We start from the raw sequence: 22,309 nt of genomic DNA, 5'->3' as shown, positions 1-22,309 counted from the left end.
TGCATCACTCCAGAAACAGAAATAAAAAGAGAAAGTTCATGCATATCATGTGCCTTACCCCTCGCTCTTATTGACCACTAGTGTTTCCATCTACCCAATTTACCTTACTCTCCCCAATATTTCCCCCCCCACACACCTTTCTTTTTCTTTTCTTTCTTTCTTTCTTTCTTTTTTTTTTTTTTTTTTTTTTTACATGGGCAGGCTCCAGGAATTGAGCCCTGGTCTCTGGCATAGCAGGTGAGAATTCTGCCACTGAGTCACCGTTGCCCACCCATTCCTATTTTTTACTCTTCTGTTCAGTAGATATTCTTTTTTTTGCTAGGTATTTTTGAAAGCTTCAGAAATTTGTGATTACCGAGTAGCAGAGGAGGTAAATATGTCTTCATATGTTGAGTCCTTTCTTCTTTCTATAATTTGCTTGTGTTCTTGTAAGTGACTCAAAATGGCCAACTCATCTAATTGATACTTTCAGCTAAATATCCAGCTTCTCTTTTTGAGTTCCAGTTCAAAATTTCTGAGGGAGAATCCGACCCTGGACCAGTATATAGATTAGATTTCTCCTGGAACTCCTTTGTACAGTCCACATAATTCTCTGGGGATGTGAACTAAGGCTGGTGAAAGTACGTACATCATTGTTTAAACATGTACATGGCTTAGAGGGAATGGCATGGGCTGGATGGATTCCCAAAGGGCATTTACTTTATGTTTCTGTGAGTTCTTTTTCAAACTATATTCTTCTGGGACACTTTACCATCATGAAACAGATTATCTTTTGGGAAGAGAGGAGTTGGGTAGTTTGAAGGTAATTTAAAGCCCATTAGGTATTGCCAAATCTTCTAAAACAAGTAAATAATTTAAAATATTTTAGGCAATATATATGGCCTTCTATAAAGGCCATAAAGTTAACATTTTAAGATTTATGAGCCAGAAGATCTCTTAGCAGTGACTCAACTCTTCCATTGTAGCATGATAGATAATATAGGTATGGTTTTGTTGCAACAAAACTTCACGAAAACAAGAAGCGGGGCAGATTTGGCTGGAGGGCCATAGTTTGTTAGCCCCTTGGTCTAAAAAATGGACTCAACCAGTGATTTATTTTAAAGTATGTCCTTTTCCCAGGTGGTAGGCAATGTTGGATTTTGCAGCTTGATTCATTTTTCTTTCTTTTTTTTTCCTGTTAACCCTAATGAGTATGGTAATATTTTATTTGAACGGATAAATTACCCTGTTTATAACTGAAATAACGTCATCACATTTAACAATTAGCAGTTCCTTACTATAGCGAGTAGTATACATTTAAGTTTCCCTAATTGTCTCAAAAATGTATGTTCGAGGATCCAGACAGGGTCCACATGGTTTTAAAAATTCCCTTAAATCTCTTCCCTCCCTCTTTTAAAATTTATTTTTTGATACTGATTTGATGGAAAAATAGAATTATTTGTCCTCTAGTGTACCCTACAATATAGTTAGTAGTTTTCATGGGTTAAGGGTAGAGTTATATCTTATCTTGAAACTTAAAGTTAACAGGCTGTACTTTTTGGTGCAAGAGTAATTTATAAAGGATTGCTGTGAATGTCCTTTTGCATCACATCTGGGGACACCTATGTTTTAACTTTGTATTACCAAAGTAAATGTTAAGACTGCTTGTTTGCGTAGAATTTTTCTTGGGTATATATTATGTCTACTATGTTTGTTCTTGGGTATATATTATGTCTACTCTATTTGTATATTGGATTTTTGACCATTCCTAAACTGTGATGTTGTATCTATTTTTCATTCCAATAACAGAAAACATTGATACTACTTTGGTAAGGAGCATCCATGACTATGCAAATTTTAAGTAGTTTTGCCTTCTCCATTAGTTATTCTCTGTTATTTTGAACTGCCTTTGAAATTAGTCTGGATGCATACCAGCATATCTTTTTAAGATGAAGATTAGCACCAATTTGACTGAAAACTTAAAATATAAAAGTCTTACATTTTTTCCAGTATTAAAAGATGGTATTTTGGGGGGAGGGGAGGTGGGCTGGGTGGGGGTGTGGGGGTGATCTTGGTTTTGTCCTCATGGCTTACATCACTCATCTGGAAGATGAACTTTGTGTACTTGGACTTCCACCTTAAGAGCATCTTACTTCCATTCTTGTTAGGAAGAGCTTGGATTTGATTGAATCTCTCCTGAGACTTGCAGAGGTGGGGCAGTATGAGCAAGTCAAACAGCTCTTCAGCTTCCCTATCAAACATTGTCCAGACATGCTGGTATTGGCTTTACTACAAATCAACACCTCCTGGCACACCTTGCGCCATGAACTCATCTCTACTCTGATGCCAATTTTCCTCGGAAACCATCCTAACTCTGCAATTATTTTGCACTATGCATGGCATGGGCAGGTGAGACATGAGTATTTCCTTGTCATTTCCTTCATTTAAATAATTGGTGTTCTTTGGAATATTGGGAATGTTCAACTAGAGAAATTTATCTGACTTTCTGGAAAAGTTATAATCTCATAAAATTTGCTTTATGTTTTGAGATTATATATACATTAAAGTATAAAACCCCAAAGAACTGGAAAGCAAGGTGGTAGTAATAATAATAATAGTACAAAACAAACAGACAGTATTATGAAAGCTCTCTACTGCTAGGAAACTAGTTTCCTTCAGATAGCACTAAATAGTTTAAATATTAATCAGAAGTTAAGGTTGTTACTCTCTAACAGTTAATTGGAAAAAAATCACAAATCAATTTTATTGGCAACGTTTTCTGTTCTTTTCAGTTCCAGCACTTAATTTTCTTTTAGTTTGTGTTGGTAATGCCTTTCAAGACCTTGTGCTCCACCCATGCTTCCAAATTTTAAAAATGTATTTAAGTAAATATTCTTTTGTACGTTGATTTTTTAATAGCCTACGTTTTCAATGACATGCAGAAGTTTTAAGAATAAGAAGTCATCTTCCCCTTTACCTCAAATGTCTTTTATAGCTACCTTTTCCCTTTAATCATTCTCATGGCAGTTTACATTATATTTGAGTACTTTAAGAAAATCTGTTAATGCTGTTTATTTATAAATGAAATATGTTAGCCTTAGCCCCATGCTAGTCAGTCAGTTCCTCCTCCTTTTCTAGAGACTTAAATATCGTAGACTCTTTACAGTTTACAAAATGTTTTAAAAAAAAATTAACAAAGCATTTATTGTCCAGACATTCTTACATCTTCCTTACCATAACTGTGAAGTAGGAAGAGCCAGGTAGATAGAATGGGATGGAAACAGGGTCTTCTGACTCCTAATTGAGTGCTTGTTTCAGATGACCCTGCTTTTAATCTTGGACAGTTATTGGAGTGTGATTTAGATAAAGTGTTGGTAATTGCCTTGCTCATGCTTCTGTGAGAAATGTTCACTGAGTTTCTCCTATTTGTAATGTGCTATTTAGGGCCTGGGTTTATATAAAAATCAACAAAAGAGAGTTGAGTATACTGGTGATACCAAAGTATATGAAGAGGAGAGGAGTTCTTTTTAAATTATTTTTATTGACAAAACAGCATACAAACACAAACATTCTTAACATATGAATATTCCATACCTGGTGTATAATCATTGACTTACAATATTCTCACATAGTTGTATATTCATCACCATGAGCATTTCTTAGAACATCTGCATCACTCCAGAAAAAGAAATAAAAAGAAAAAACTCATACATACCATACCTTTACCCCTCCCTCTCATTGACCACGGGGATTGAAGAGAGTTCATTTTGATATTTACTTCAGAGGCTTCATTTCTTTTTACCAAGTTGGATTCACTTATTTATCTATGGTTTTATTTTCCCATTTGTTACACTAACATAACGTTTAACTGCAGGTCTTTAGGTAAATTCTGAAAGCCAGGCTGTATAAACAACAGAACCAAGAAGCAGTTTACTTTCTTTACTGGTGAAAAAAGAATAATTAACAAAAAATGAACATTCCTGTTTGTGGCTATCTGGGTTTAGAATGAGTGTACAGATACTTATCCCAGAAATATTGATAGAATGCTACAATGTATACCATGAGGTGGTTACTTTGAAGTATATTGTTTTTATTTATGGACTGGCAATTTGTAATCATAATTTTTTTTATTAGAGGAATTGTAGGTTTAGAGAAAAATCATGCATAAAATACAAGTTCCGGTATACCACCCTGTCATTAACACCTTGTATTGGTATGGTATGTTTGTTACAATTGATGAAAGAACATTCTTAAAATTGTACTATTAACTGTAGTTCATGGTTTACTGGTTGTGGTCCATGGTTGTGCAGTGCAATCTTATGTCTTGTTTTTAATATTTATTCTAATAATATATATAAAACCTAAAATTTCTGTTTTAACCACATCGAAATATGTAATTCAATGCTATTATATTTACAGTGTTGTGCTGCTATCACCACCACCCATTACCAAAACTTTTCCATCACCCAAATAGAAACTTTGTACCATTTAATCATTAACTCCCCATTCCCTCTACCTCAGTCCTTGGTAACTTATATTGTAGTTTCTGACTAAGGATATGTTTTTTTCCTAATTATTTTATATCAGTGAGCTCATACAATATTTGTCCTTCTGTGATTTATTTCACTCAATATGATATCTTCAGGGTTCATCTGTGTTGTTGCATGTTATCAGGACTTCATTCATCCTTTTTATGGATGAATAATAATTTCATTGTACGTCTATACCACATTTTGTTTATCCATTCATTGGTTGACGGATACTTGCGTTGCTATGAATCAGTGTACAAATATCTGTTTGTGAGTCCCTGGCTTTCAATTCTTTTGTGTATCTACCTAGGAATGTTAATTCTATACATAACTTTCTGAGGAACTGCCAAACTGCCTTCCATGGCAGCTGCACCAGTTTATATTCCCACCAGCAAGGAATGAGTGTTCCTACTTCTACGCATCCTCTCCAACACTTGTAATTTTCCATGTTTTAAATAGTTAGCCATTCTGGGGTATGTGAAATGATCCGATTGTGGTTTTGATTTGCATTTCTGTAATGATTAATGATGGTGAACCTCTTTTCATGTGGTTTTTGGCCATTTGCATATCTTTGGGGAAATGTCTATTCAGATCTGTTGCCCATTTTAAAAATTGGGTTGTTTGTCCTTTTGCCTGGTGAAGGATTTCTTATGTATTCTGGATATTAAAACCTTTTTGGATATGTGATTTCCAAATATTTTCTCCCATTTTGTAGGTTGACATTTACTTTTATAATAAAGTCCTTCATGGCCCGAAAGCTTTAAATTTGGAGGATTTATCTGTTTTTTCTTTGTCACTTGTACTTGGGATGTAAAGTCTAAGAAATCATTGCTTAATGGAAATTCCTGAAGCTACTTCCCTGTGCTTTCCTCTAGGAGTGGTTCTAATATTTAGGTCTTTGATCCATTTTTAGTTGGTTTTTGTATGTAGTATGAGGTCTGTATATAGTGTAATCTAATTCTAAGAAATTATATAAACTTGACTCAATCCATGTTCTGTTCTGAGGTTTAGGGGCTTCCTTCAGATATTGAAATAACTTGGTGTTTCTATGAAGAATGTCATTGTATACATATCCTGCAATGTTATTGTTTGAGGCTTGTGTTTGCCTATACTGATATTCCTGTTTTTTACATAAATACGCCAAATTAGCTGGGCAGTTGCTATAGTTACAAAATGCTTAGCAAAACTGCTATTTAAAACTGCCATCCCCCTACTTTCCCCCCACTCCTTAGGGACAGTCTCCCTCAATTCGCCAACTTATCATGCATGCAATGGCAGAATGGTACATGCGAGGGGAGCAGTACGACCAGGCCAAATTGTCTCGAATACTTGATGTGGCCCAGGACTTGAAGGTGAGAGTTTAGAGGACTAGATCGACACTTTTATTTATTAATGGTATAAATCCCTTTTTTAGAATATAACATTCCTTAGGAATAGTTCACATGTAACTTGCTCTTAGCTGGAATGAGTTGAGATTTATAGTTTTAACTTATAAGCAGAAAAGGGTTGAGAAGGAAAGAATGGTTTTAGATATGTAAAAATGTTTTGAAGTTACAATTGATTGAATTTTGATCTTTTATAATATGTTATCTGCTAGGTTATTCTAAAGCAAATGGTACATGAGTTTTCTCAGAGATAATCTGTGAGATCTAGTTTTTAGAGAAATGCTTTTCCACTTTTTTGAATGTTTAGAATCAATAGGATCTTCCTGCAAATAGCCTCTTGATATCTTTGATCAAGCTTAGGTCAGAGGAAGCCTGTGTTTAGATCTTTTTAAAAATGTATAAATTAGTTACGCTTTGATCGATTCTGGCTCTTCTCTTGATTTAATTATTTGAAAAAGCAATAGGTAAAGATTATTTTGAAGGTAGGGTTATGCATTCATCTTTAAAGTGTAATCTTAATTTTTTTACAAGTAATTTATATTGTTATCACTGAATTATATCAAGCTGTTTTAAAAATTTTGACCAAGGAAAATAATTGCAGTATGTTTTATTTATATTGTTGATGAAATAGAAGGATAGAATAGAGAGGTAGAAATGGTTACTTTTAATTGCTTGACTCACCAGTTCTAATATTCTTTTTGTTTAGGCCTTGTCAATGCTGCTAAATGGTACTCCATTTGCCTTTGTTATTGACCTTGCTGCACTTGCATCACGTCGTGAATACCTCAAACTTGACAAGTGGCTCACAGATAAAATTCGAGAGCATGGGGTAAAGCAGTATTCCTTCATATTTGCCTCTTAATTTTGATGGCTAAAGAAACAAACTTTAAAAATAACAGCAAGGATGTTATGCATTCTGGATTTTAGCTATACTGCTTAGTAGTAAGTTTTTATTTGAAAGTAATTCAGATGAATTTCAAATACATTGAGGGACTCTCTTTTTCAGGAGCCTTTTATCCAAGCATGTATGACTTTTTTAAAGAGACGGTGCCCTTCTATTTTGGGTGGACTTGCCCCAGAGAAAGATCAGCCCAAAAGTGCTCAACTTCCTCCAGAAACTCTGGCAACAATGTTGGCCTGTCTACAAGCTTGTGCAGGGTAAGATTATGCTTGATCACTAGCATTTCAAACTAAATTTATTTTAACATTTGTTTCCCTATTATTTATTTTTATTCCATATGTTCTACTCATCTGTTGACAAGGTAGATAAAAGGAGCATCAGACACAAGGTTTTCACAGTCACACAGTCACATTGTGAAAGCTGTATCATTATACAATCATCTTCAAGAAACCTAGCTACTGGAACACAGCTCTACATTTTCAGGCAGTTCCCTCCAGTCTCTCCATTACATCTTGACTAACAAGGTGATATCTACTTAATGCATAAGAATAACCTTCAGGATAATCTCTCCACTCTGTTTGGAATCTCTCAGCCATTGACACTGTGTCTCATTCCACTCTTCCCCCTTTTGGTGGAGAAGGTTTTCTCAATCCCTTGATGCTGAGTCTCAGCTCATTCTAGGATTTCTGTCCCACGTTGCCAGGAAAGTCCACACGCCTGGGAGTCATGTCCCACATAGATGGGGGAGGGTGGTGAGTTTGCTTGTTCTGTTGGCTGGAGACAGAGGCCACATCTGAGCAAAAAAAGAGGTTCTCTTGGGGGTGAGTCTTAGGCCTAATTTTAAGTAGGTTTGACCTATCTTTTGTGGGGTTAAGTTTCATATGAACAAACCCCAAGACTGGGGGCTCAGCCTATAGCTTTGGTTGTCCCCACCGCTTGTGAGAATATCAAGAATTCAACTTGGGGAAGTTGAATTTTCCCCCGTTCTCACTATTCCCCAAAGGGGACTTTGCAAATACTTTTTTATTCACTGATCAAATCACTCTGGGATTTATCAGGGCATCACTCTGGACAAAGCAGCAAAATCTCATGCCCTACTCAAGGTTCAGTTCCATGTACTTATGGTGTTCAATTAAGTGTCTACATAAGTTATATTAGGAAATGCACTAGTCAAAATATAAATTTTGTAACATAAACAGTTTTTGGTGTAGTCTCACACATAAATTGAAATTTTAAAATATTACCATCTATTTTCAGCACCCTGCAGTAAAGACATTCCTTTGTTCTTCCTCATACAAAGTCATTTTTTAAATTTGTACATTTAGTCACTATTGTTATACACTCTAGGCATTCCTAGATTATACCATCTCAGTCTTTATTGTCTTTCTTTCTGATTTCATTTGTGCCTCCAGCCTTCCTCCCTCTATCATTCTCACATTCAGCTTCATTCAGTGCTATAACCTAATTGTATTACAGGTAGGTAGTATTGTGTTGTCCATTTCTGAGTTTTTACATTCAGTCCTGTTGCGCAATCTATCCCTTCAGTTCCAGTTACCCAATATCTTACCCTATTTCTATCTCCTGATGGTCTGTGGTACCAATGAAATTCTCCAAGTTTATTCACTGATGTCAGTTGAGACATGATTCTTATACCTTCCTTTAGATCTTTAGAATTGTTTTCCTTTAGTTCTTTGATCATATTTAAAACAGCTGAATCAGAGTCTTTGTCCAGTATGTACAACACCTGTGCTTCCTCAGGGACAGTTTCTATTGAATCCTTTTTTCCCTATATATGGGGTGTGGTTTTTGTTTCTTTGCATGTCTTAAAATTTTTCATGAATAATTGCAACTATGGAGATCAGATTATCATCATTCCCCTGAATTTGTTGTTTAATGGTTTTTCTGAGGTCCATAAATTGAGATTTCTTTGTCATACTTGACTGTTGAAGTTTCTGCTTGGTTAGCTTAATGTCATCTAACAATTGCACATTTCTTCTTGAGCTCCTGGAACCAGTAAGTCTCCCAGTCTTTGTCCTGGGGCTGTGATTGCTAATAGACACTATTAACAGCCAGACAGTCCATAGCTCTTCCTTAGCCATCACTTCCTTTTTGGGTAGAGTCTGTTGGTAGGCTTGCTCTGAGAGCATAGTGTTTTCTCAGGCTTTTTTTATGGGCACAGCTCTGTCCCCAACTGTTATCTACTGGTTCAGGCAGCCACAAAGTTAAGACAGTTTATCTTTTAATGTTTTTTTTTTTTAAATAAGTACCTCCTGGGGAAAAGGCTTTCTGCACTGAATGAGCTCTGAGTCAGGTCAGATAGAGTGACGTCTTTTAGGGAATTACTAGACAGATTAAATAATGACAGTCCTCTGAGAATGGGGCTTTGAAATTTTTCCAACCCCTTCCACCTCATCCATTAGCTGCCAGGCTGCTTGCTGGTGTTCAATGTAATTGCGGGCTCTTTGTTAAAATATTTTAATGCAATTTTATTGCGGTATAGTTACACACCATACAAACCATCCATAGTATAAGATCTTGGGCTCACAGTATCAGCGCATAGTTGTGCTCTTAGTTTTAAGTTTCCATAGAGCTGTAGAGGAGGGATTGGAATAAGGCAAGTCAAAACTATAGAAAGAACATTATTCTTACCGACATATAGTCGTTCTTATTGAATAGCAGTTTTCTATATTGATGGGTTAATTTCCACAGTTCTGAAAAAGCAGTCATTTTTTGACAGTTTTCTCATTGTTTTTATGGAGTGAATACTATTCGGATGTCCTAATGAAAATAATTTTCATATATGTTCTGTGTATTCTTTTATCTGCTCTGAAGCATATTAAAATAAACACTTGTGATTCTACAGTATAACTTAAACGATAATATGACCAATTTTCTTGAAGCTACCTTTATTTTCCTTCCCAGCCCTGTTTTCTTTACCTCAACATAGAAATCTTAAATTTTGTTTTTCCTTTCCTTCTGCTTAAAAAGTTTGTATGCGTACATTGAGAACAACTAGCTATTTTATCCCCTCAAAGATTTTGATGTAGTTTTTGATTGTCATAACTTGAGAGGGTTGTACTATTGGTGTCTAGTGGGTGGAGGTCCTGGATGCTGCTAAAAATTCTGCAATGACTCTACAACAAAGAATTTTCCAGTCCAAAGAATCAGTAATACTGCAATTGAGAAACTGCTCTAAACTGATTTTGCTTGTTTGAAATTGAAAAAAAAGTGGTATAATGTAGGTCCTGTAACATTTTTCCTTCAACATTTTTCCCAGGATTTATCAATGCTGTTGGTATATTCATTCCTACTTCTACATAATCCATTTTGTGAATTATCTAATCTATGCAACAGTTCCCATTTGTATTGACATTTTGTTGCTATTACTGAGCAGTGTTGTGACATTGTTTCACCTGTCCTACCTATATCATATATAGGAATTTTTTTTGGCATGGACAGGCTCCAGGAATCCAACCTGAGTCTCTGGCATGGCAGGCAAGAATTCTGCCATTGAGCCACCATTGTCTGCCCTCTGTATAAGAATTTTTGAAGTATGTGTTTGGGACTACAAATTTTGGTTGGGAATATGTGACAATTTTCAACTCACAAGATAATGCCAAAAACTTATCTGGTGTGGTGATTTTGATTTATTCTTGAACAGCATTGTATAATAGTTCCTTTTGATCTTTGTCTTCCACAACACTTTGTAATCAAATCAGAGCTTGATTTCAGCATTTCAACAGAGTATAATATATATATTTTACTATGATCCTGAAGTTCGTTTTCTTGATGAATGGGTGTTCTAGTTTGCTAGCTGCCCGAATGCAATATACCAGAAATGAAATGTCTTTTAAAATGGGGAATTTAATAAGTTACTAGTTTACAGTTCTAAGGCCGAGAAAATGTCCCAATTAAAATAAGTCTATAGAAATGTCCAGTCTAAGGCATCCAGGTAAAGATACCTTCGTTCAGAAAGGTTGATGAAGTTAAGGGTTTCTCTCTCAAGTGAGAAGGCACATGGTGAACATAGGGCTTCTCTTTCAGCTGAAAAGGCACATGGCAAACATGACATCATCTGCTTGCTTTCTCTCCTGGCTTGTGGTTTCATGAAGTTCCCTAGGAGGCATTTTCCTTCATCTCCAAAGGTCGCTGGCTCGTGGACTCTCTGTTTTGTGGTGCTGCAGCATTTTCTGCTCTCTCCGAATCTCCTTTATTCTCCAAGATGTTTCTTCTTTTATAGGACTCTGGAAACTTATCAAGACCCACCCAAATGGGTGGAGACACGTCTCCACCTAATCCAGTTTAACAACCACTCTTGAATAAATCACATCTCCAGGGACATAATCTGATTACAGTTTTAAACATAGAATATTGAATAGGGATTATTCTACCTTTCTGAAACAGGATTTTGATTAAAACATAGCTTTACTAGGGTACGTACATCCTTTCAAACCAGCACAATGGGTCATGTTATTTTTACATTTATATTCCTTTTACGTAATACTTGTTTATCACTTCTAATTCTTTGTTAGGGTTGTTTTATTTGTAGTCTAGATATAAATCCTTTTTATGTGATGTTAGTACCTTATGCTTTGCATCTTTCCGTTTGCTCATTGATAACTTTGAGCACATATACTTGAAGCACAATTTACCCATTTTTTTTCTATTTTAGTTCATTGATTTGGTTTCTTTCTTCACATTTCTTTCCATATACTAAAGTTATAAATATGACACTAAAAGTTTTGCCTTTCACATTTACGTATCTTACTCCATCTGGAATTGATTTTTTTCTATGGTGTGTGTTTGCGTTACATTTTAATTTTTTCTTTATAGTAAATCAATTTCCCAGACACTTTCATTAGAGAGTGTGCTTTTCCCCAATGATCTGTAATTTTGCCACATTACATATATGGTTTGGTCTATCTGGATGTTTCTGAAAAATTTTTTATTATGAAAAATTTCAATTTCATAGCTAAAATGGAAGAATAACAATGCAGTGCATATTTGTAGCCTACCATCTAGATTCAGCATTTGTTATTTTCTCTATCTAAATGTGGTTTTTTGCTAAACCACTTGGAGGTAAATTGTAGCCATCATGGCATTTCGTCCCTGAATAGTTCAATGTCCATCTCGTAAGAAAAAGAACAAAAACCATTATCATACCTAAGGAGATTAGTAGTAATAGTGCCTGGGTTCTTCACTTAGTTTCATTGGTCAAAAAAAAAAATTTTTTTTTCCCAATTATAATAAGGGGCATTTTAGATCCTTCTTAACAGAGTGTCAATCTGTAATCATGTGAACATATGCGAAAGGAGTAATTCCTTCACCTGTATGTCTTTTTATAGTTTATAGATAGATCTAAGCTTTATAGTTGGATTTGGTATTTATCATACATGTAGCTGAGGTTAAAGAAATGAGGCATCTGATCTCCTTAGTTAGTATAAGGTGAACTTTTTTGCTATTTTACCTTTCAGTGTAGAAGATAGCTCAAAAAAATAAGTTTTTGGTGTGAAGGTAGCTCAGCTCTTAATGTTTGAATTTCTAAATGTTATTGCTAGTAAAACAGTTCCTGTTGGAATTCAAAACAGATCTTATCATCAGTCAAAATTCTCGTGAATCGTAAAATGTAAATCTTAGAAATGCTTTACTGATTTTAATCAATTTTTGTTTAAAATTTAAATCATCTCTCAACACATTGAAAATACAAAGCATTTTTAAATATGTCTATATATGCTGCCTTAAAGAACTAATTCCTATAAATTATTTGGCCCAAATTCTGCATTGGGTACTGAGGTGATAAAGGAGCCAAGTCAGATTTAAATTATTGACTGTGATCTTATTCATATTTGTCTCCTCTTTTTCCTAATGTGAAAATTTAACTCAAGTAGATAGCTCAGTAAATTACTCCTTAATTCTTTCAACTCTTTCGTTATACTTCCATGTCAGAGGTTCTTAATCTCTGTCATACTTAATTCAGTTTATATGGTTTGTCATGTTGCTTTTACCTAACCTACTGACTAGCAGTACTTAAGACAAACAAGCAAAAAAGCACATACTGTTTTGGGTCTAGGAATAGATGATTCCAGGGGAGTTATAGGTGGGGATGTTGTGATTGACTTGTATAAAGTTGTAGAGATTATGGATTTGTGGTTATTGTTCTTTGTATTATTGAAATTTAAAAATAAAACCTTACTTGACTACTTCTCATTTCTAAACAAATCATCATTAAGGGACAGAGTTATTACAGAACCAGAAAACCATTTTATGAGATTGCAGTTTATACAACAAAGAAAATTAAACCCACTCTGTCTACACCTTTTAGTATTCCTTATTTATCAAATACTTCTCACATCTTCCATGAAGGTCTTGACTGACTTTTATCCCCCACCTGTTCCCACTGTCTCCATGAACACTGCTATTATATCCTCTGCTTTTTTTACCCTGCATATATTTGATGGAAAATCATTTATATGCAAAGTATTCTGGGAAATAATAATTGGAGATTTTTCCTTGTACAGATCTTTTAAAGGCATGATCCTAATTACTGTAGTTTTCTTGTATTCCTTAGAAGTTGTTGTAATGTCTAGCTTTGAGTATTCTGTACATATTTGATTTTCTCATTTTTACTTTTGAATTGTGGCTTTATAAGTCATGTCCTTGTTACTTGGCCGTATAAGCTAATGCCATAGTTGGGACCTTTTGACACTTTAAAAATAATTAAGGTATGATTTATATATCCTGTCTGTTAGTAATGATGTCAATAATTTTTGGCATAAAGATAGAGAAATAGAATAATGCATCTGTATAGAGAATTCAGAAACAGTTCCACCAGTGCAGTTAGAATCTAATGACTTTTGTCTAAAGTGTCAAGCTAATTCAAGAGGAAGAAAGGTCCTTATTTGAATTATAATTTTAAAATGGTGTCAGAAAAGTTGGGTGTGTATATGGAGTAAAATAAATCTTTACTCCTGTCTCATTTTTAGACACATGCAAAAAAACAATTCTAGAACCATAAGGCTTCTGGAGGAAAACACACAAAAAAATCTTTGTAAGCATTGTGTGGCCAAAGAAAGCACAAAAAAGCAGTAGTCAGAATTGAAGAAAAAGAAATCACCAAACATGAATTGGGCTTTTTCAAAACTAAAGTTATTGTTCTTCAAAAGGCACCATTTGGAGAAAGAATAGGCAAGCTGCTACAAAGGTTATTTGTAGTGCATTTATCTTTACTCCCAAGGATAAATAATGGAAAATATAACAAACACATTTGTATATATAATTTAAAATAAATCATTCATACTTTATGTGATATAAAGGATTAATAGGAAAATGGTATCTAATATGTATCTAGATGTGTAACTGTTTAGGCATATCTGTATAAGAAGACAAAATGGATGTTGCACCTACCTATAAGTAAATACTGTCACTGAGAATAGGGGTATCTACAAATGAAGTCCGATATAAATGCATCAATTAGGGATCCAAACACCATCAGTGAGTGGCATTGCTTGGTGGTGATAATTTCTGAGTGAGTAATTTGGTAAATTCTGAATAAAACAAAAGAACATTTCTTTTCCATTTATTTGGTAGACGTACTCCTGGAAAAGTGAGTGCCTCCTAAAATTGGCTAAAATGTTTACTGTGTAAAGAGGCAGCTATCTACCTTCTAGGTTCTTGTGTCTTTAATTGGCATACTAATAATACTTCTCTCTTTAGAGGATTTAGTGAAATAATGCATATAAAGTATTTATAGTCTATACTAATAAAAATAACTTGGTGCCGGAAAAATGAAAGCTCTTCTATGAGTAAATATGGAAATCATTGTGATAGAGTTGTACAGTCTTCAGTGGATGCTAGAAGTTGGTGGTGTCAATGTTTGAGGAACAGGATAGTCACATAATTTTTGAGTATCTGCACAGATTACTAATTACAAAGGGAAAAACAGTAACTTTACAGTGGAGAAACCGTACAGGTACTACATTAATCTAGTGATCGAAGTTTATGAACAGTGCAGAAACAAACCTTTTTTGTGCCTCATGATAAGATGCTCTTATCATGAAAAAACGCAGAGTAACTTCAGTGTTAGTCCTGCCCAAAACGCATAACTTGAATCTAACCATGAAGAAACATACTAGACATGTAGTAGGGAAAAAAAAATGCAAGTTAAGAATGGCTAAGGATTTCTTCTAGAGTAAAGCAGCTCAAGAGTCATGACAACTTAATGGGTTGGATCTTAATCCAGGTGGGAAAATAGCTGGGAAGGACATGATAGGGACAAGTGATATATTTGAATATGACCTGTTTATTTGATCAGTGTAAAACTTCCTGATCTTTATAATTGTACGTAGTTATTTGTTCTTAGCAAATACGCACTGAAGTATTTAGGGATAAAAGGTAAACAGTGTATCCAAACTTAAATGCTTAAATTCTACTATTGCTTTTCTTTAAAGTTTGAAATTTTATATATTTAGTAAGGAGCAATATTTTAATTTACTATATTTTATCAATTCTAAGATGCCTACTTTTTGATATTTTAACACCTGTGAAAGGATCATTGCTGTTTGATGAGTGACATCTTTTTTTCTTTTAGTTTAGTCCTAAAATACGGTGTGTCTTACAGTAGAAGACATTTTTGATTCAGTGCTTTATAATAATATCTACTAGTGGTACATCTGTTTTATATATATTTTGGGAACTAGCAAGTGATATTTTCACTTCTCTTATCTTTTTAGGAGTGTTTCTCAGGAGTTATCAGAAACCATCCTCACCATGGTAGCCAATTGCAGTAATGTTATGAACAAGGCCAGGCAACCGCCACCTGGGGTTATGCCAAAAGGACGCCCTCCCAGTGCTAGCAGCTTAGATGCCATTTCTCCTGTTCAGGTAAATAAAAGCTACAGTTAGTAATTGCTTTTGTTCATAGTCTTGGAATAGACTAAACTTCTCTATCATTAGTAATCTCTCAAAAGGTAAAATTTATTATATTTTAGATAACTGTATGAGTAGCATCCACTTATTTCAAAGGAAATCCATAAATAGGCATTGTAGTTGAGAATAGATTCAAATTATTAAATAGAACTCTGAGAGCAAAGATACAAAGCAACTTATTTAGGTAAATAATAAGGGTTTCTTTTTAAAATAAGAATTATTTAGACTCTTGAGCTATAAGCACTGCCTTTGAACCTAATGTGTCTTGTTTGTAGCTTCACGGGCCAAGCAACAATACTAGAGCATAAGGACTTGTTATAACTGGGGCTCTTCAGCTCTCAACTGAACTGCTCTTTTAAAAACAAGGTACATTTAAGTTACTCCCTGACATTGATCACCCCTTTCTCTCTGGGAGCAACGTAATCCCCTTCCATTTTCAGTGCATTGAATGACAGATTGGGGCTTAAAAAAGAGGCAGTTAGTGATTGTTCAGTGGCCACTTTATAAGAGGCATTTTGCTTATTTTCTATGGTTAGGAAGGTGCGAAGCAGTGCCAGAAACTAAAAAACTTAGAAGTGTAGTTAGTAGATATTTTTAAAAGTTATTGGTGAATAGCATACACTAATTTTTGCTTGTTTAACTAGAGTTGCTCTCCCCCAGCCTCTGAAGTTCTCAGATTTTGATTGCGTTGATTTTTTTTTTTTGGACTGAAAGATTTATTTCTAATTCCTGATGTTTTTATTGCATTGAACATTATAAAATTTAGCTTGAGATTTTTTTTTCCTTTAAAGGGTTTATTTGAAAACTGCAAGAACATAATGTAGTAACTGCCCCTTTTCACTATTACATGTTTACCACTACAGCTGCAGGACAATTTATCCAAAGCATTATTCTTGTAGTTTTGTAGCCCTCGTTTTATAGCTCTAGTGCTTTGGCAGTGGCTAAATCTTTAAACCTATTTAGATTATGACATAGAAAGAAAAATCACTGGCACAATTGACTTTATTGTGATCTAAGTATCACAGTTGTGTGGGGTTTTGCAATTTGTTTATGAAGTGTTGTTGTTAAAAGATGACATAAGTAAAGCAATGTCTACCTTTGCTTAGGATGTTTAATATATTTTTACAATGTTTTTCTTTAGATTGACCCTCTTGCTGGAATGGCATCTCTTAATATAGGTGGTTCAGCTGCCCCTCATACCCAAAGTATGCAGGGTTTTCCTCCAAATTTGGGTTCTGCCTTCAGTACCCCCCAGTCACCAGCAAAAGCTTTCCCACCCCTTTCTACCCCCAATCAGACAACTGCATTCAGTGGTATTGGAGGACTTTCGTCACAGCTTCCAGGTAAGGGTGGATGGGCGAGGATGGAGTATGTGTAAATTTCATTTTTCTTTAGTGTGTGATAAGGGGTTTGGAGCTATTGTGATAAGGAAATCTGCTTAAACTAAACAGCGTATGTTTGCAAGCTACTTCAACATCCAGAGTTGGGAAGAGAAAAATATACTATTACATTTTTATATTGTAGTTAATATAATATATTATTAATATACATTATAATATATTATATTAATAATAAAATACTTTATATTGTAGTTCAGTTTAATTGGGATAAATATTTAGGATATTTGTAGTTATAAAGTTGATTTTTTTTTTTCAGTAAGGTTCTTGTGTGACCAGATGATAATCTAAACAAGAAGTATCTCAGTCCCATATTTTAAAGGGCTTAGGTTAAGAACTCTCAGAATTATTTAAGATTGGTGTAATAAAGGTAGAAAATATTGTACCTGTCAGATTCAGGTGTTTGTTTTGCCTTATTGCACTTAACTACTTTGAAAATGATGTTTAAAGTTTTAGGGATTTATTATCTTTTCAAATATTTTGGCTTATTTTTTTAAATTAATTTATTTTTTATTTATGATACATAACCACATACACACACAAGCATTCTTACCATCTGATCATTCCATTCTTGTTATGTAATCAATAACTCACACTATCATCCACATAGTTGTATGTTCATCATCATGATCATTTCTTACCATTTCTTAGAACATCTGTTCCTAGAACATCTGCATCAATTCAGAAAAAGCAATAAAAAGAAAACAGAAAAAAATCCAAACATACCATACGCCTTACCCCTCCCCTTTACCGATCACCAGCATTTCAGTCTACTAAATTTATTTTAACATTTGTTCCCTCTATTATTTATTTATTTTTAATCCATATATTTTACTTGTCCATCGATAAGGTAGACAAAAGGAGCATCAGACACAAGGTTCTCACAACTGCACAGTCACACTGCGAATGTCATATTATCATACAGTTTTCTTTAGGAAACATGGCCACCAGAGCACTGCTCCACATTTTCAGGCAGTTTCCTCCAGCCTCTCCATTACATCTTAACTAAACAGGTGATATCTATTTAATGCCTAAGAATAACCTCCAGGATAACCTCTCAACTCTGTTTGGAATCTCTCAGCCATTGACACTTTATTTTGCTCATTTCACTCTTCCCCCTTTTGATCGAGAAGATTTTCTCAATCTCTTAATGCTGAGCTGAGCTCATTCTAGGATTTCCTATTTAGCAATGCTAATTAGGATAACCTAATTAGCATTGCTGGCATGTGCTTCTAATTTTGATAGTTAACTCATTTAAACCAGTTACTGTACTTACTACTATCTTCTTTGCAAAGTTCTAACCATAGTAAGATTGTTTTTGCAAGAGTTGTAGTCTTGGCTCTTAACAAGAATAATATAGCATGAATTCTATAGCTTTAATCATTGGGGGGAAAATGCAGGCCAGCACTCTTATTTTGACTGCCTTGTAATATGCTAGTGTGTGCTTGGAGAACATACACTTGAAAAATTTTTTGCATTTATAACGTAGCAAAAATATGTTAACTAATAAAATAATTCTAAATAAAGGCATTTTGGCATTTTCCATTTTAGTCTACTCTTATTAGTAGTTTATATTCTTTATATTAGATAAACACATTAATAGAGTTTAACAAAGACCCTGACTTTTAAATAAAAACTTATATTTGAGATGTGAATAAAGTATGAGTAATGATAGGTCTTCTGGCTGCTTTCATTCTCTCTAGTAGGTGGTCTTGGTACAGGCAGCCTGACTGGTATAGGAACTGGAGCACTTGGACTCCCTGCAGTGAACAATGACCCTTTTGTACAGAGGAAATTGGGCACCTCTGGACTGAACCAGCCTACATTCCAGCAGAGTAAGATGAAACCTTGTAAGTGGTAGTGTTGTCTGTGATTGTGATGCGTGACTGATGCACATAAAACTTTTTGATTGTGTGTTGTTTGTTGTCCCTAGACTATAATCATCCTAAAGTAAGAAGTAGATACAGTAAAGAGAAAGCAGTGCTTTTCTTGATTTAAATATATGTATATACAACTTAAACTTAACCCAAGCATTTGTTGGTGTTGTTTTGGTTTTTTATTGAAACAAGTCAGGAGCCACTAGGAGAAATTAAGATTTCTGTTTCAGCTTGACAGCTTATAAAGTGGATAACTTTTTTATTAATTTTAAGATTCTAGCTGTATAATAAATATGAAATAACTTAAAACTGATTTTTAAAGTTTTGCCTCTTTAGTAATTTCATTATCCCAGTCAGCGAAGTCATGTTTATAAATTTGAAGGTATAATTAATTGACTTATAAATTACCTTCTTGTCATTGGAGCTAAATATTCCTGATACAAGCTTGAAAATGTTAGTGTGAAAGGCTTGTCTGAATGTTATGTTTTGTAGCATGGTTTGTGTTTATATTGGTCTGTCAAGCACATGCACTCATAATTCTTATGTTAAATGTTATTTTCATTGTAAAATAAAAAGGACATTAAGTGAGGTTGTATTAAGGGTAAGTGCATTATGAGTTTGAGCCTCGTGAACTTCAGTACTATAATAAATGCTGATGAAAAAAATATCTAAGCTAATGTTGTTAAAAATCTTTTATGTCTACCCAGGACAGTTTTCATGTTGAAACTTGATCTCTTAATACTTTCTTCAATTTCTTTATTTTTTCCCTTAAAAGTAAAATTATTTTAGTTTTTAGCTTTCTGTGTGTTGTTTGAGGGAGTGGATGAAGAGGCTCAAATACTCACTGGTTACTTTTGTGTTTCCAATAGCGGACTTGTCTCAGGTATGGCCAGAGGCAAATCAGCACTTTAGTAAAGAGATAGATGATGAAGCAAACAGCTATTTCCAGCGAATATATAATCACCCTCCACATCCAACAATGTCTGTTGATGAGGTGAGTGTTTAGGATGATGTAATTATTAATTGCTTAGGCAGAACTTAAATGCCCTTTTCAGCTTTTTGATTCTTTGGATTTCTTTAAACCTTAACATTTATCTCAAATTGACTTCCTTTAATCTCAAATTGAAGAAGTCTTTCCGGATTGTTAAAATCTGTTCAAACAAGTTTTCTATTAAGAATGATTGAGGAAGACTCTTAATAGTTTGCTTTATGTGTGTTCTTTTTTCAGGTATTAGAAATGCTTCAGAGGTTTAAAGACTCTACTATAAAGAGGGAACGAGAAGTATTTAACTGTATGTTGAGGAATTTGTTTGAAGAATATCGTTTTTTCCCCCAGTACCCAGATAAAGAGCTACATATAACAGCCTGCCTATTTGGTGGGATCATCGAGAAAGGACTGGTCACTTACATGGCACTAGGTCTTGCCCTGCGATATGTTCTTGAAGCCTTACGCAAACCTTTTGGATCCAAAATGTATTATTTCGGAATTGCTGCACTAGATAGATTTAAAAATAGGTGAGTGGAGATAGGTTTTCTATGAAGCTTCCTTTTTTAAATATAAGGAGCAGTAGTAACTATTGTTTATTAACTAATATGTGCCTGGTCCCATGCAAAGCATTATATGTTTTATATTATATTAAAACCTCCCAACAACTAAATGAAGTAGAAGAGGAAGAATTTTTTAAAAATTGACTGATTATAGTGAGCAAATATGTAGTAGAAAAACTATAAAATAAAGTAGCAAGTTTGGTGCATTATGTACAGTGAAAGCCACTCTTTTGAATTGTACAGTTCTTTGAATTTTGACATAGTCTTTTTACCACTGCTACAATCAAGATACAGAATATTTTCCATCACCTCCAAGAATTTTCCCTTTGTTATCAGCCCCTTTTCCCCACCCCCAGTCCCTAACAATCATAGGTCTGATTTATTCCTATGGTTTTACTTTTTTTTGAGTATCAAATAGACAGAACCATAATATGTAGCCTTATAAGTCTGGCTACTTGCAGTTACCATAATGCTTTTGAGTTTCATCTATGTTACTGCATGTTTCAGTAGTTAGTTCTTTTTATTTACTGAGTATTATTTCATTGTACAAATTAACTACAAATTTTTGGTCCATTCACCTCTTGAAGAAGAACATTTGGAGTTGTTTCTGGATAGTAGTTTTAATGACCTATTGAAATCTAATTTTAAGCAGAGGTAATGTTTTCTTTTCTTTTCTGATGTAAAGAACTACAATTTGTAAGTATTTTCCCCCTCTACTACTATGTTTTTCTTCCAACATTCTCTTCAAATAAAGCATTTGGCAGGAAGAGTAGGGAAAATGGCCTAGATTTGTGTTTGGAAGGAAGTTTTTGTTAACAGTGCTGCTTCTGCTCTTATGTGAAATTATGAATAAATGATTTTGTTGGCAGATTGAAGGACTATCCTCAGTATTGTCAGCACTTGGCTTCTATCAATCACTTTATGCAATTTCCACATCATTTACAGGAGGTAAGTGCCTTCAGTGTCTAAAACCTGTCTGAAATTTTGAGGGTTTCTCTAGTGGAATTGTTCCTAATATTTTCAAATGTTTGTCTTGCTAGCATGTCATTAAAATGACTTAGTGATTCAAATACATATTATTTGTTGTTGTTCATTTTGTAGCTAGTAATAGAGCATGAAAAAAAGCATTTATTGAATAATCTTTTCTAATCAGTGGTTTTGATTTAATAAAAAGTTTTTATTACTTCTTTTAGACTAATAATGTTATTTAAGAATAGGCATTTTACTGTTATTATGGAACCTTTATGCTTATATGTATATCTAAACCCTGCCTTATTTTTAAAACTATTTGGAGAGGGAATCTTGGGTATTAATCAGTAAAATTGTTCTTCTGCTTTAAGTATTACTATAATTCAAAGCTTAGCTATAGGAAGACCTAGACAGATGTTTCTTAATAGTATAGTTTTCTTACTACCTATTTAAAAGTCGGCAATTTCAAAGGAAATGGACTTAGGAAATCTACATTTTTATCTGTGTTTTTCTTGGAATTTCAGAACCAGTGTTGTCATGATTTCATTTTAAGCTAACATTTAAACATTATTCAGATTTTTGTCTTGTCTGTAGTCAAAATTCACTTAATGAGAACAAGAAAGTTGGTTAATCTTTACTGGCTTTATTTTATTTAAATTCAAATTCTTTTTTTACACAAAGCAGATAAATGGCCTTATAAGGTCATGTTTTAAGGACTCTCAAGGACCAGAAGTTGAATCCACCTGAAATTCTAAATTAGAATTTAATCCAGTATTTTCTACCTCATACTGGGTTTGTA

General features: G+C 34.1%; 1 protein-coding gene and 1 non-coding gene across 10 annotated transcripts in view; both read left to right on the top strand.

Moving 5' to 3' along the window:
• CNOT1 (CCR4-NOT transcription complex subunit 1) overlaps positions 1–22,309 on the top strand; it is a 160,827-nt gene that overhangs the window by 99,799 nt on the left and 38,719 nt on the right. For 5 of the 9 annotated variants that reach the window (XM_077132594.1, XM_077132597.1, XM_077132590.1 and 2 more), the window contains 10 exons: positions 2,148–2,388; positions 5,741–5,860; positions 6,600–6,722; positions 6,900–7,051; positions 15,524–15,674; positions 16,861–17,062; positions 18,820–18,966; positions 19,863–19,987; positions 20,222–20,508; positions 21,411–21,489. In XM_077132594.1, the coding sequence (XP_076988709.1) occupies positions 2,148–2,388; positions 5,741–5,860; positions 6,600–6,722; positions 6,900–7,051; positions 15,524–15,674; positions 16,861–17,062; positions 18,820–18,966; positions 19,863–19,987; positions 20,222–20,508; positions 21,411–21,489 (1,627 nt within the window). The remainder of the gene's footprint in view (positions 1–2,147; positions 2,389–5,740; positions 5,861–6,599; positions 6,723–6,899; positions 7,052–15,523; positions 15,675–16,860; positions 17,063–18,819; positions 18,967–19,862; positions 19,988–20,221; positions 20,509–21,410; positions 21,490–22,309) is intronic. The other 4 variants (XM_077132598.1, XM_077132595.1, XM_077132599.1 and 1 more) reach the window with 2 other exon arrangements.
• On the top strand, positions 15,958–16,093 carry LOC143660467 (small nucleolar RNA SNORA50). The gene has a single exon (XR_013164065.1). It is a non-coding gene; the product is annotated as a small nucleolar RNA SNORA50 (small nucleolar RNA).

Source organism: Tamandua tetradactyla, chromosome 16 (genome assembly GCF_023851605.1).
Source record: "Tamandua tetradactyla isolate mTamTet1 chromosome 16, mTamTet1.pri, whole genome shotgun sequence".
Classification (NCBI taxonomy): Eukaryota; Metazoa; Chordata; class Mammalia; order Pilosa; family Myrmecophagidae; genus Tamandua; species Tamandua tetradactyla.
The sequence above is the reverse complement of the archived record's forward strand: the minus strand, read 5'-3'. Positions and strand labels throughout refer to the sequence as shown.